This window comes from Filicampus tigris, chromosome 6 (assembly GCF_054856515.1).
Source record: "Filicampus tigris isolate MCC_2025a chromosome 6, RoL_Ftig_1.0, whole genome shotgun sequence".
NCBI lineage: Eukaryota > Metazoa > Chordata > Actinopteri > Syngnathiformes > Syngnathidae > Filicampus > Filicampus tigris.
In genome coordinates, this window is record NC_141222.1 from 23,222,715 (window position 1) to 23,237,184 (window position 14,470).

Genomic DNA, 14,470 nt, shown 5'->3' on the forward strand with positions numbered 1-14,470 from the left:
TAACATTCAATTTATTAATGTTTATTATTGTGGTTTCAGTGGTGTAGAACCGCACTGCATTGCAGTATACTGTGGGCCGTTTCTAATATTGTGCTTTCATTATTCAACTACATAAATGAATGCAATCTAAAATGGAGCATTACTTGCCTCTTTATAAAAACATTTTTCTTAAGGGCGATTAGTCAACAATGTGGCCATTCAGTGTATCCTATCATGGCAGTAAAGTAAGCCAACATAAACAGGATTTGAAATATATGTACCCTAGCAATCAATGAAATGCAGATACATATAAATAAATATAAATACACACACACACAAATACAATAAGACGGCAAATTACTTTTTGTCTGAAATCAACAAAACTTTAATACAGCGGCGCTTTGTCATCTCTCATCTTATCATAGCCTTCAATTTCCGTTTTAACATGGAATCTTCTTGAACCAAACTACCAATTTATCTCAGTGTTTTTTTGTTTTTTTTTAAAACATCAGTGTTGACCGGTGTGAACCTGCAGAAAGAGCTAATATACAGATGAAGTGATTTCAGTGTGTTTAGTTTGAATGAGGACAACAAGTATCAGTAGTAGTGCAACCCTTCAGTAGTAATGAACTTGACGTACGAGGTAAAGACTAGACGCGACCACCCTGATCAGTCCCCATGAAGAGCGACGCGAATACAGCTGCTGAGGAAAGAAACCCAGAATGTGATATGAACTCAGGTGCCCCATCGTCAGCGCTGCTATCGCGGGGAAAACCCTCGTGTGAAATTAAGAGCGGCAGATGAGGAATGCGATCACGAGTGCGCTAATTGTGATTCGCGCCTACGCGACTAACATGAGCGTACGGCAGTTCGAGACGCCATCAGATAAATAGCCAAATTACAAATGTAAAGAAGACGCACACAAAGACACGACAGCACAGCTTGTTCCTGACCACGGAAATGTGACGTTTCGACTACGAGGCGTGTGAGGTTTGTTTCATCCGTGACTTCTCATCCACTTGCGCCTGTCACGAAGGACAAATGAATTGATGTCAGCTTATAAAAACCCATGTGGGGAAGTTGTTTTTCTTTCCATGTCAGGTCGCGGGAGCGAAAAGGGCGCCACCGCCTCCTGGTCTCACAGGAAGACGAACTCGTCGCTGTTTCGTCTGTTATCGAGCCGGGCGGGCATGGCGGGGGGCAGGATGTGCGGCGCGGGGCCAGTGTGGTTACTGCTGTGCGCCTCAAGTCCATAGTCGTGACTCTGGCCCTCCACGAAGGTGAAGATGGGGTACTTCTCCGTGGACGACGACAGGGCCTGCGAGAAAAACAAACGCCGGTCGAGCGTCATCACGGGTTGGGTGGTGGTTTGTGTTCTGTGGTGGAGACAAAAGGTGACGTGCGGGGTTGAACATTTTCACATTTTGGTACTGGAGGGTGAAAGGGTTGCCAACTTGAGTGTGTCATTGTGTGTGTTACTGTTATTGAACGTTCTATTTTGCCAGTGGCAGAACTTTCATATTCCAGCCTAATTAACTACTACAAAAAAAAGCTCATCATTATTTTTGAAGAAACAATAACTTGGGAGATTGCGCTTGTGACTTTTGGCTTCATGATGCTGCAAAAACGATCTTCGCAAATAAGGGATTATAGTCTTTTGTTTGATTGTTACAATGTGTGCACAACTGTCCAAAAGTGTTTCCCCAAACATAAACTAGCAGAGACTGTTAGTCATTCTGCTTTAAATAGCTTAAGTATTTCCTCAAATAGTGTCCTCCCGTCTTTCTGAGTAAATAAAATTAAATAGACATTTTCTCCCTTCAGCACAAAAAAACCCCAAAAACATCATGTTGCTGTACCTGATTCGCTGCCCAAAGTGCTTTCTGTTGAAAACAAATGTCACTATCCCATACTATTAATTATCTAAATGAGTGAAGCCACAACAGCTGTGTGTACTCACAAGCACGGCAATCTCCCAACTTAGGCAAATTCTCTCTGACAGGCGAATAAGTGCCAGCTGTACCAATTTGGCAGAAAGGCGGCGTGAAAAGGGCGAAAAGTTGCATGGCCGTTAAAGGCTTTTCGACTTACCAAAGTGACAGCAGAACATAAAGACTCAAAGTCTTTCTTGTTCCTGGCGTAAAAGCCGATGGTGCAGCTTGGATCCATTCGAGTGAAGGGCATCTTTTTGGGAGAACTGCAGTGGAAGGACTAAATGAAGACATGGGGGTGGGGGGAAGGGAGATAAACCGCAGTGCGTAATTAAACATGTTATTGGTCACACTTTTAACAAGTGAGTGTGAAAATCACATTGGTCTCAGTCTGATAGGGATCAGAAAAGAGGAAATACAAATCCAGACGGCCTGAAAGCAGCGTGGCGGACACGCAAGCCGTACTGTGATGTAAGAGGCGGCGTGCAACCGACCTCGAGTGGAAAGTTGACTTGAGTGACGTCCACCACAGGTTGGCAGTAGTGAGGGTCCAAATACAGCAACTGCTCATCTGGGAAACGGCAAGCGAGGACACGTCATCGCCGCGGACAGTGGTAACGTCCAGAACATTTTCCGAGAGCTTGACGGACGCGTTTCTTTCCACGGCATTCTCGTAATATTTTTTTCGCTGAATTTGTGTATTTCCTGTTCAAAAACTGCGGTGTTACTGACCCTAAGGGAACAGTTAACTACTGTTGTGCGTTTCCAAAATAAAGCGGAAGTCGACCCAAACATATTTTTTTTCAAGAATATGTTCACAGCAGGCCCAGTAGTTAATCCACTGGTTTTTAGCCATCTGTGTGGGCGGCCATTTTGTGTTCTGTCGACTGAAAATGACATCACAACTGCTCACAACAACCAATCACGGCTGATCCGTTTTCTAAATCTGAGCTGTGATTGGTCGTTGTGAACAGTTGTGATGTCATTTCCAGTCGACAAGTGACAAAATGGCCGCCCCCAGAGATGGCTAAAAACGAGTGGATTAAAACTCTTATTCCACAAACGCTATATTTATCAGAATGTCTTGTTTAAACTAGTGAGCTTGCATAGAAGATATTCATGAAAAAAAATATGTTTACGGGACATGGTCCAAACGTTTATGACTATGCCCATGTAACATTCCAATTGTGTCCAGTTGTTTGTTTGCTGTTCAGTCTTAACTGGTGTGTTGGCGAAAGAGCAGAGATCGCAATCATCTGCTATTGCACCTTTCCTCGGAGAACATTACTGCCTTGAAATGGAAAACGACAGGGAAACACAAGCTCAGAACTTTCTGAAGAACTCTTAAAGGCCTTCATTCCAATCCCCTGAATGCCGGAAAGTAATTACAGAGAGATTTGTAAGCCATGGCAACAAAAGCAGTTAAACAGCAGCAGTTTGGGTCATAAACCTGCAGAGGTTTCCCCAAAGGCGTTTTTAGAAGTGATCATCCCACTGCAAACAGAGTGTGTTTCTTTTGAAAATATTTAACTTGACGACACGTTCAGATGACTAACCCTCAACAAGCGAGTTTAGCATGAAGACAAAAGAGAGGGCAGGCGTGCGCTCCGTCAGGTTCTGCTCATAAAAGTAATATAATGACGGCAAAAGCAACCAAAAAAATGGAACGGCACTTATGGAGGATGCAGATATCGTCCAGCATCGTCCATCCTATTCCAAATCATTTGGAATGCACCCCGGATTGGTTGCCAGTAGGCCTGGGCGATAGGGCGGCATAATATATCGCAAAAAATAATAAATCGATATCGCGATAGTAGCTCATGCAATATGCGTATCGCATGCGTATCGCAAAGACATGTAATAAGTTTCTTATGGAATTTTATGCTTTTATCTGAATTTGACTACTCGGTTGCAAACTTAAATGCGCATCGCCACCCAATAGTTGGAGATTATAGGGGAATTACAGTTAATTGACTAAGAACAAATTGATTGATTGCTTATTTTGCCGCATGAAAAAATGACTTCTTTCATTAGATAGTAAAAATGTCATTTGTTTAGGTACATGTTATATATCGCAATAATATCGATATTGCTATAGTCAACATTCATATCGCATAATGCTTGTTTTTCCAATATCGTGCAGCCCTACTGGGCGATATATCGATTTTTTGGATTCATTCGAAATTTTTGTTGCGGATGATTTGAAAAATAATTAAATCAACACACATATTAGCACAGACCTCAGGTTTTGTACCTCAGTAAAAATGTTGTTTGTTGTGATCTTATATTATTACGTGTTACAAGTAGCACTGTTTATCCTTTAAACTTGTAAAGTTTAAAGTTAAAAGTTCCAAGTTTGCACATCTATCTAATCTATTTCAATGTGTTTCATTTCTTTCCAGAAGTCTTTTATTGAAGGCAGACATTTTGCACTTTAATTGTGAAAGGAAAATGTTTGCTGATGTAGAGTGTTTGAAATAGTAGAAGCAGGTGTTTTGAGTTTTCTTTTTCTTTTCTTAAAAAAAAAAAAAAAAAAATTTAAATCGAGTTTTGGTGAAAAGAATCAGATTTTTTTTTTTTTTAGGCAAAATCGCCCAGCCAATTATACAGTACATAGAAAGTTTACTTTCATAAACAAAGTACAGGCAATGTCTGGCGAACATTTGCCCCCCCGCAGAAAGAAGCTGGTTCTCACCTTGGAAGCCAACAAAGTAGAGTGAGTGCTTTGGTTTGCCTCCAATGATTCCAATGCAACATTCCAGCTTTAGGATGTTCTGGAAATAAAAAATAAAAAAAAATGCTTTTGAACGTGAACTTGTGCAATGACTACTACCGAAAGAGGCTCCGGCAAAGAATCCCACCTTGACGCATTCAATGTAAGACGGGTTGAGGGCCTCCCCACCCAGGCGGACAGGCACCAGGATGATGACTGACATCCAGGCCTGCTTGTCTGGTTCTGCGGGAGTGTGGCTGAGTGGCGGCTCACACAGATGTGCTACGTCCTCCTTGTACACTGAAATAGAACACAAACTTGATAAGGAAAAGGATGCTCATCACTTTCGACATTTGTTCGCAAGAGATTTAATAAGCAGACTTTGGGAAGTCAAAGTGTCACCTGTACAATCCTGAGCAACATACACAGCCAGGTTGTGAAGAACGGTAGTGGTAGCTACAGCTTTCCTAAAAAAAAAAAAATAAAAAAAAATAAAAAAAAATTCGACACATTCAAATCTGACGGCAAATCTAAATTTCGGACCAGTTTCGCGACGCAGCTGAGCCTTACCGCAGTATGTGTGCTACTATGGACGGGCCGTACCAGTCCCCGGCCTTCTTTCCAGAACTCCTCCCTATTGCCACCAGCTGGTGCACCCCAAAAGGTGTTGGCGGTTGATCCCCGAACCAGGTGAGCAATTTTTGGTGGACGGGCTCGGCTTGTCGATTCTGTGGGCATTCAAACCTTTTCGTCTGGCTGCCATTCGGCATCAGATTGCTTGGCGGCGTCTTCTCGGGGGTGCCAGACCCTCGTGGAGAGCCGAAAGAGGGGATGGGAACCCCACCGAGGCGCACCGGTGAGCGTATTCGCAGCGCTTCAAAGTCGACGTCTGTTAACTGCTGAGCATCTGGCCAAGTCCAGTCTTGACAACACACATAATGCTTGTCTTAGCAACAAAGCAAATGTATACTAACTAGGGCTGTCAAAGTTAAAGCATTAACTATGGAGATTAATTTAAATTTTACAACGCACTAAACATAATTAACTCAGTTAACTCAGTTTTATTTACTTCATGTGGCAGCTTCCCAACTTAGAGGAGTCACTGTCGCAAAGACGGACTTTTACGTAGTTTTACTTTAAAAGGTTGCTCGACGGCTCATTGGAGAAATCCAAAATAATTTGCACACTTTGAAAAGCCAAATTCAAATACCAAATTTGTTTTACGTCTTTGGTGTATTGTTGAACTGTTGTGGTTTTTACAATACAATACTTTATTTTGATAGCGCGTTTCATAACAGCTACAACAAAGCACTCTACATTACAACAACAAAACAGCAATAATATAACAAGTGAAAGCATTAAATTAAAACACAAAATACTATATACAATAGACACCGGAAAACAGCAGAAAACAGTCAGTCTCACGTCGGATCAAAATCTTGAAAAGAATCGTATTCAAGGATCAAAGAAAGCTATTAGAATAATCTTTGAATCAAAATATACTTTACATTTATTTTCCCAAATTAATTCCAAGAAACTGAAATATCGGTTTCAAGCTTTGTAAAAAAATGTAGTTGAAAAATATGATTAATCGCGATTAATTATGGAAAAATTTGCGATTAATTCGTTTTAAAATTGTAATCGTTTAACAGCACTAATACTAACTGATTAGAACCTTTGGTCCACCAATACATGTAATGAGATCCAATCACCTGCCTTTAAAAAGATAAGGACGCTCAGTCGTGACGGACACTGTCCGAGATGTATTTGTTTATTTATTATAACATTTAGAAAAGGTGAGCAAAATCGACTTGAGAGCCAAACCTCGGGGCATCAGATGGACCAGCAAGCCCTGAGCCAGCAGCATCTGGCCGCTGCGCAGCATGCAGCCCCAGCCACAGTCGGTGGTCCAACTGGAACCCTCCAACTGGGGGAACTCCCGTCTGTATGTCAGCCACAGCCTGGACACAAACGCCAGGCGGAAGCGCTCCACTTGCTCTGAAACACACGGGGGAGAAGAAGGAAGAAGAATGTGTACATGCTTGTGGCGACGCCATGTTTATCATGACAGCAGAAGCATGTTTTTCCGTCTGTGGAATGCATTTGATCAGATGAGACGCTCAGAGCTTTTCAGTCACGTTACTTTTGATATGACAACATTCCAGCGAGGGGGCATTGTTGACATGAACGCTAAGATGTTTCTCTTTTTATATTCGACTCATTTTAGCAGTGCAACGATTTATTGATTAATCAACAACTAATCAATTGTGAAATGAATCGAGAATTACTTTTGATAATTGATTCATCGTTTAGAGACCTTGTTTAATTCTAACGTCCAAATCTTCACAATTTTAGCCTCCCAGCAGGAAATATTGTCTAATTTTGGTAGTCCTCCATGAAAGCAGACTGGTTATCTTTGGGTTGAATCAAAACACAACATTAGCAAACATCTGCTTTCACTTTGGGAAACAATGTCAACATTATTGTTCATTTTCTGACATGTTACGGACGAGACGGTGTAAAAACACAGATCATTCCTTTGACAGTCTTGCCTATGTGAAAATGCATTTTTAAAACAAATCAGAGGTCAAGCAGCATCCTGGAAAGGATATTTGGTCTTGTGAGCCGCACGGTACGTGTCCAGTTTTTTTTCGCCGTGCTATTTTCCAATAAGGTCCCATTATACTAGATCACAAGACCAAGCCTCAAGTGTTTACGCCTTGATGACTAGTGGTGTTTCCTGACATGTTTGTCTTTCTTTGCCCTTAAAACCCTGTGGGTGTGCCTTTTTTCATCCTTTTTTGTTTAAAGTGGGGCAATAAACACAAACATTTTTTTTTTCAAGAATATGTTCCCAGTAGGCTGAAACACAGCATTGTGATTAATATTGCGTTTGTGGAATATGAGTCAAGCCGCAAAATCCACCAATTTTTAGCAGTCACAGGGGGGCGGCCATTTTGTCAGTTCTGTCGACCGAAGATGACATCACAAGTGCTCAGGGCTCAGGTAACGACCAATCGCGGCTCAGCTTCAGAAAACAGGTCAGTCGTGATTGGTCGTTACCTGAGCCCTGAGCAGTGGTGATGTCATTTTCAGTCGACAGAAGTGACAAAATGGCCGCCCCCAGAGAGGGCTAAAATCAGGTGGATTAACCCTTTTTCCACAAACGCAGTATTTATCAGAATGCCTTATTTCAACTAGTGCTCTAGCATAGAACGTGTTCTTGGAAAAAAAGATGCTGACTTCCCCTAAGTAAAAGGTATAAAAAGTCCTATACAAATAGGTGTTGACCGATTGATAACATAGAAAGGACACTTAGTGAGTAGGACATCTACCTCACAGTTCTGAGGTTGTGGGTTCAAATATGGGTCCCTGCCTCCCTGTGTGGAGTTTGAATGTTCTCCACATGCTTCTGCGGGTATTCTCCTGAGTCCTACGGCTTCCTGTCAAATCAAGACAACTCTAAATTGTCCATAGGTGTGAACGTGGACGCTCGTCTATACGTTCCTTGCGATTGGCTTGTGACCGGTCCCGCCTCTTGCTCAAAGCCATCTGGGATAACTAACTTGAATGTATCGTTCTATGCTTTGTACGTTGTTACCCTGCGACCCTGAACAGGATAAGCCGTGTGGAAAACGGAAGAATGGATGATTGATGGGTTACCTTCACCGTTGAGCAGATAGGAGTGCCCCAGCACAGTGACCGGCGAGCTCTTATTGAAGGTGGTCTTTGATTTCACAGTCCAACCTAAACGGGGAAAAAAAATGCGTAGGATAAAGTTGGCCTCGAACACAACAGATCGGAAACGTTTACACTCTTCGTCATCGAGGGTTGTCCCACACCACAGACGGATAAATGACGTTTATTTTCAACAAACCATATTTGACGTTGTTCCACGCTGACATTAATTTGGCTTTGAGTTTATCTATCTCCTCGGGCTCTCCGCTTGCTTCTTTGCTGGGATCTGGACTCTGCGGAGTTCTGAGTCCAAAGCCGCCCTGCTGCGCCGGGGCCTGCGGCCTGCGGCCCTCCACCAGCTCACTGTGCATCACGCTGCCCGCGTACTGCACCGCGTTGGGGGAAACTGAGTTCATGGCCCGCAGCGGTCAGAGCTCAACTCTGGAGTGCCTCATTGCAACACAGAACAACTAGGGAGGGGACAAAAGATGAAGAGGGTGGAAGGAAGCGTTAACTATTTACCCTTTGTACTAATCCAGATCCGTTAGCCTAGAGGCTTTTGAATGTGAATTGTTTCAAACAACATGCGCGGGTAAACTACTTGAAACGTGAGCTATAAAATGTACAAATATAAAACATTCCAGCTACAGTCTGGAAATGCTTGGTGGTTGTGATTAACAAAAAAGGTTACCAAAGATAAATAATTTAGCTTTTTTTTTTCAAGTGGTTGCACAAGTATACACACCCTGTGGTAACTGGGAATGCGGCTGTGTTTAGAATAAACAATCACACTCAAACGAGTCAAATGGGAAGCAGCATACAAACGTCACAAGAGCCTCTGATCTTCAAATACAATTTTGTGGTTGTAGTAGCATTTTCCTTGATATTTTTTTTTCCTCTTGAGTAGGAACTTGAAGATTTTGTGCAAACACTGACAAATATTTGGAACTGTTCAACGGTTCCTCCACCTTGACGGAGGCCCCAATTCCAGCTAAAGAAAAGCATGTCCAAAGCATGCAGCATTTGTGTAAGTTGCATCTGTGTGAAATAAACGAAGACATGCAATTGTTCATTTTGCAATTGTTAAAATAAACTCTATGCTCGTATTATTTCAACTTTATTTTCAGTTAGCTCATTCATAATCACGAAGATGCGGTTTTGTGTATGCCAACTGGACTTTGACGACATGGTTAGCAGCATATATTAGGTGAGTTTTACCTCAATAATCTGTTAATGAGTTACAAATTTGTAACAAATTATTTGAGCCGCAAGCAGGTACAAAAGTGCAATTGCGACGCAGGGTTTTTAGTCCATACTTATGTAAACTTACTAATGTTGGCTGCGCTATTATTGTCACTTCCAGGAACAAAGTGTGAATGGGAGCAACATCAACAGTTTCAATGCTAACTCAAGTCATCCTGTCGACCACAACATTGCACAACAATGGGGACCCACAGTAAATTGCTGTGAGTCTTGACTTCCCCAACAAGGCACATCAGATAGATGAGAGCTTGAAGGAACCACGAGACTGTCATTTGACTGCAGAGCGAACATAACTGTTTCCCACTAAACTGGGCATACAGATCTTTTAGCCATTTTACAGCAAACATGGATATAGATTTTAGTTATCAATTTTACAAACCGGCGCCACATTTCAACAAGGACATAATCCAGCCAAGCAATTACGTCATCCGGTGACGCCTAGATCACTATTTACACATTGAACGTGAATAGATGAAACATACATCTTAGCTCGCTTTAACTAAGGTCTATACATACCTGTTAGACTGCTCGATCAATAGTACGTAGGCTCATTGTGCTGATTTCCTTTCTCGCTCATTGCCTCTTTTAGTGCTGTTTAATTCGCTGTGTTATTGGCTTGCTAAAGATAGGCGATATTAGCATTAGCATTGCCGGCGGAAGCGAGATCGCGGTCAAGCCGGACTCACCGTACCCTTCCAACAAAAAAAAAAAACTACTTATGCCACGATCCGTGTTTGCCGATTGAAAACAAAACTGACTTTACAGACAGTTCAACAGAAAAGCACCGATTCAAGGGGAAGATGTTCTTCCTTGAGAAAACACACTTCCTGATGGCTCTACTGAACCCAATGCGATTGGTTGAGGAAGACTCCGTGTAAAGTGATTGGAGGAAAGTCATACTGTTCTCCTATTGGCCCCCCCAAGAGTCACGTTTGAAATACGCGTGGAAAGGTTGTTGTGGCAGCACGCCGGACTAGTGGTTCGTGCGCCTCACAGTTGACAGTCTCTTTTCGAATCTCGGCTGTGACATTCCTGTGCTCACTGCTATGTTTACATGTGTGCTTTTGTCCGGATTCCCACTCACAATCCAAAACCACGAATGTTAGGTCAATTGGAAAGCAAATTGGCCGGAAGTGTGAGTGTGAAAGGTGGACCCGACCTCTCACCCAGTGTCATCTCCAGCTCATCCGCCTCTGTAATCAGAACAAGTGCGATAGAGAATGGATGGGTAAAGGCGACAGGCTACATGTTTTGTATATTTTAGTAACCCGCCAACTCCAAAATTTACTTTAGTAAGCCTATACTGTATATCAATACAGGGATTCCTTTAATTGTAATTTGCATGCACCCTGCGGTTGACTGGCGAGCAGAAATGAAATTTGTATCTGAATAAATGAAATATCATATATAATGAATTAATTTCTAAACGATTAAATGCAAATGTTTTGCACTAAAAGTTAAAATAAAAATGAACTTAATACATTTAGAGTACACATTTTTTAAAATTAATTTCTAAACGATTAAATGCAAATGTTTTGCACTAAAAGTAAAAATAAAAATGAACTTAATGAATTTACAGTACAAATTTTTTTAAATTAAAATAAATGCGCAGTTTTCACTTTTCAATCAGGGATGCTTTCACGGTGGGAGCCTTCATACCACTAGTGATACTCATACCACAATTTGAGAATCATTTTACTGTGTTTTAAGATTGTCAAATGTGATAAGCTATACTGTACACAACATAACAAGGTTACACATTCCGGAACAACTCTCCACATTTTATTCCACTCACTGCACTTCAGGTGTCTATCACAAACAAAAATTAAAATCAAGGTACAAATAAATACATTATCAGTGAACAGATAAAAGAGGAATGCTTTCAATAAATAATTAAACTATAAAATGTAAGTCATCCTCAGAGTATCAGATTACAAATGTTTTCCCCCCCAAATAAAGTGCATTCGTAAAACTCAGCAGTCTCAATGTGTAAAACCAGTGTAAACACTTCTGTTGTAAAAGGCCGGAAAATGGTAGCTATACCAGTAAAACATTACAATTCGTTGTATTCATGAATTTACCAAGGGACTCAAATGAAATGTTTGCCCATAACCCCAAGGAAAATGACCACATAAATACAGAAAACGTAATAACCAAATTTGTGGGTTTTTTTTGTTTATAACTGCTAACACTTAGTCATTCGACACATATAAAATGCATATTAAGTAAACCGGGCTGCAGCTACCAACGTTTGTTCTACACCACAAAAAGGTCCTTCGTTTTGTTTTCGTTGCAGTTTATTGCACATTTCAGTGAATCAAGTTGCAACCACCGGGGGTCAGTACAGTAGCATTAAACGAATTGCATGAACTCCTTGCTGTACTGCGTTTTATTCCTATTTTTTTTTAAACCAGTGGGAATGAAAATAGAAGTACATCATGATATGCGGATCAATTAATGCATTATAAAAGACAAAATAATTTGTATAATGGTCCGGTGATGTGTAACCTTCATGTGCCCTCCACACACGAATGCAACTTCCCTTAAACGGACTAATTACAAGTATAGTCGTTTGGAAGATCAAACATATATTTTTTTTTTAGGTCAAACATTTGAACGTCGGGTGTTGTGTTTTAAAATCAAACTGACATTTCAGTGGTAATTAAACAAAGCACTACAAAACTGAAGTGAGATCATTTCGTCCTACTACGCGGCACTGTTTGCATAAAGTACACTGGCTAGCTACTGTTATGACTTACATGGAGATGAACGTGATCATTGTTCTGATTGACATTAGACACTAAATAGCAACATGTAACCATCTTATTTCGGCTACCTTACACCACTATATCTTTTATTATATATAACCCTATTGTTTCATATATAGCCCACCCTTTGTTATCCATTGAGCCCTTTTTGCAGAAGTGTTTCCTTATGCTATATCCACAATTGGCTGCTTTCTACCTGTTTGGGCTCAAATCAACACGTTTTTGGGCATGTGCTCATGTTCCATGTACTGTAAGTGTGTTTATGTATTAAGGAAGGGCACACAAACAGCAGGCCAGTTTACTGTCCTGAAGCAATTACCCCTCGCTGCCAAACATGTCCTGTACATCGCCATTTCTTGATACCTCATGCAACTTTGATTTTTTTTTATTTTTGGCTTATCTTGAGTCATTATGGTTATTTCAATGAGTATTAGGGCCACACTCAGAAGAAACAAAAGATATTAAGAGTTGAGACGTTGCAAGGATTATGCAATGGGAAAGCATTTATTTTAGTGAGTAGGCCTACATGTCATTATTCCCATAAAAACATAATAAATGTAACAGCCTGGGACCCGCGGCTCTTTCTCACTTCGGAGGCCAACTATTTGTTGGTAATGTCAAATGCAGTTTTACGTCATACAACATTTGTTTTGAAACACGTCTGATTCAGTAATTTAATCAAATTAAACTCCTTTTTGTGAAACGTCATCATTTGTTAATAGTAAAATTATCGGTTTATTGGAAAATCTCAACTCTTGGGGTTCTATACTTTTTTTCAGTGTTGCCCTAATATGGTTATATTTGATTATGCAAGTTGATAACTGGGCGGAGGAACAATGTCATTGATTGTATGACTAGATTGGATGCACCGGAAACCATACCATGACTAAGCGCACACTCAAACCGAGCCACTTCTATCATACTGTGCTTCGAAGTGATGACCACTTCATCCCCCGTCCGCTTGCACTCAAAGTGTGCTGCACTCTTTCAGACTTCAGATTTGCCATTTGGCATAGAGACATAAACCTGGACCTCGAGGTATGTCCAGAAATTTCGACATTAGCCATAAGCTCGTAACCCCCTTTGTAACTGACAAGTCATATCTTCCAGTCAGGGTTTCGTGAAATAAAATGTACATATTTAGAGCCTTACTCAACACACTCATAATACAAGCAGGATCAAATCATCAAAGATGTTGCTTTGCTTTTTTTATGCACCGATTTGCTTTTGCTAGCTAGCAGCTAGTCAGAGTGAGCGAGCAACTGTCAACGACGGCCGATACCATTTTGCACACTCCGATTGATGGCCCATTCACTTAAATCATATTTGAAAAGCGCTTGACGCCAAAATTCTAAAAGTTGCTTTTTATTTAGGCTTGTTCCTGCTTGTATTATTTAACATGTTGATCAAGGTTTTGGATATGGGTGCGTTTCATTTCTTGAAACCATGACTGTGGATGGTATGATAAACAATGACTCCTCAGCCATGTTATCTGCTTGATATTGTGTTAAAATAATGATTTTGACTGTGAGAATCAAATCTTAAGACAGATTCTTTTAAAATTTGCATATGTAATTAATAAAAATACATTTTGGCAGTGTATCAAGGGATCTAAGGATACTGCACTGGAAATGTCAGGAAAGTTACAGGTCATTTCCACCTACACTGAAAAAAGTTTTTCTTGAATTTACTCAGTTTTATTTTGCAAAGTGGGTGTATATCCATATATATATTTTAAGTAGATGATACATTGCCCTAAAAATGTATATGGATCCATATGCTTTTTATTTTGTGCACCCACTTGACGAAATAATTTTTTTTCCCTGCGTCAATGTGATATGGCCAGAGAGTGAACAGCCGCCGACTGTTAAAGCGGAAGTCAACGCAAACATATTTTTTTCGACAATATGTTCCATGCAAGACCACTAGTTGAAACAGGGCATTCTGATAAATATTGCGTTTGTGGAATAAGTGTTAATCCACTCGTTTTTAGCCATCTCTGGGGGCGGCCATTTTGTCACTCCTGTCGACTGAAAATGACATCACAACTGCTCACAACGACCAATCACGGCTCAGCTCCAGAAAACAGGTCAGCCGTAATTGGTCGTTGTGAGCAGTTGTGATGTCATTATCAGTCG

At 40.8% G+C, this 14,470-nt stretch overlaps 1 protein-coding gene across 1 annotated transcript; it reads right to left on the minus strand.

Annotated features, from left to right (window-relative positions):
• Positions 1-336: 336 nt before the first annotated feature.
• Positions 337-10,424, minus strand: atg4da (autophagy related 4D, cysteine peptidase a). The gene is made up of 11 exons (XM_086034163.1): positions 10,081-10,424; positions 8,501-8,771; positions 8,287-8,370; positions 6,448-6,621; positions 5,194-5,545; positions 5,026-5,090; positions 4,772-4,923; positions 4,606-4,684; positions 2,405-2,481; positions 2,071-2,190; positions 337-1,297 (listed from the first exon to the last, which is right to left on the minus strand). The coding sequence occupies exons 2-11, from the start codon at positions 8,715-8,717 to the stop codon at positions 1,118-1,120; spliced, it is 1,500 nt and encodes a 499-aa protein (XP_085890289.1). The 5' UTR covers positions 8,718-8,771; positions 10,081-10,424; the 3' UTR covers positions 337-1,117.
• Positions 10,425-14,470: the final 4,046 nt, after the last annotated feature.

Coding starts and splice junctions, on each gene's coding strand:
- atg4da (XM_086034163.1), bottom strand. CDS start 8,717: ATGAACTCAGTTTCCCCCAACGCGGTGCAGTACGCGGGCAGCGTGATG. Junction 4,924..5,025: donor TGTTGCTCAGGATTGTACAG/GTGACACTTTGA, acceptor GTTCTATTTCAG/TGTACAAGGAGGACGTAGCA. Junction 2,191..2,404: donor AAGTCAACTTTCCACTCGAG/GTCGGTTGCACG, acceptor GTCTTCATTTAG/TCCTTCCACTGCAGTTCTCC.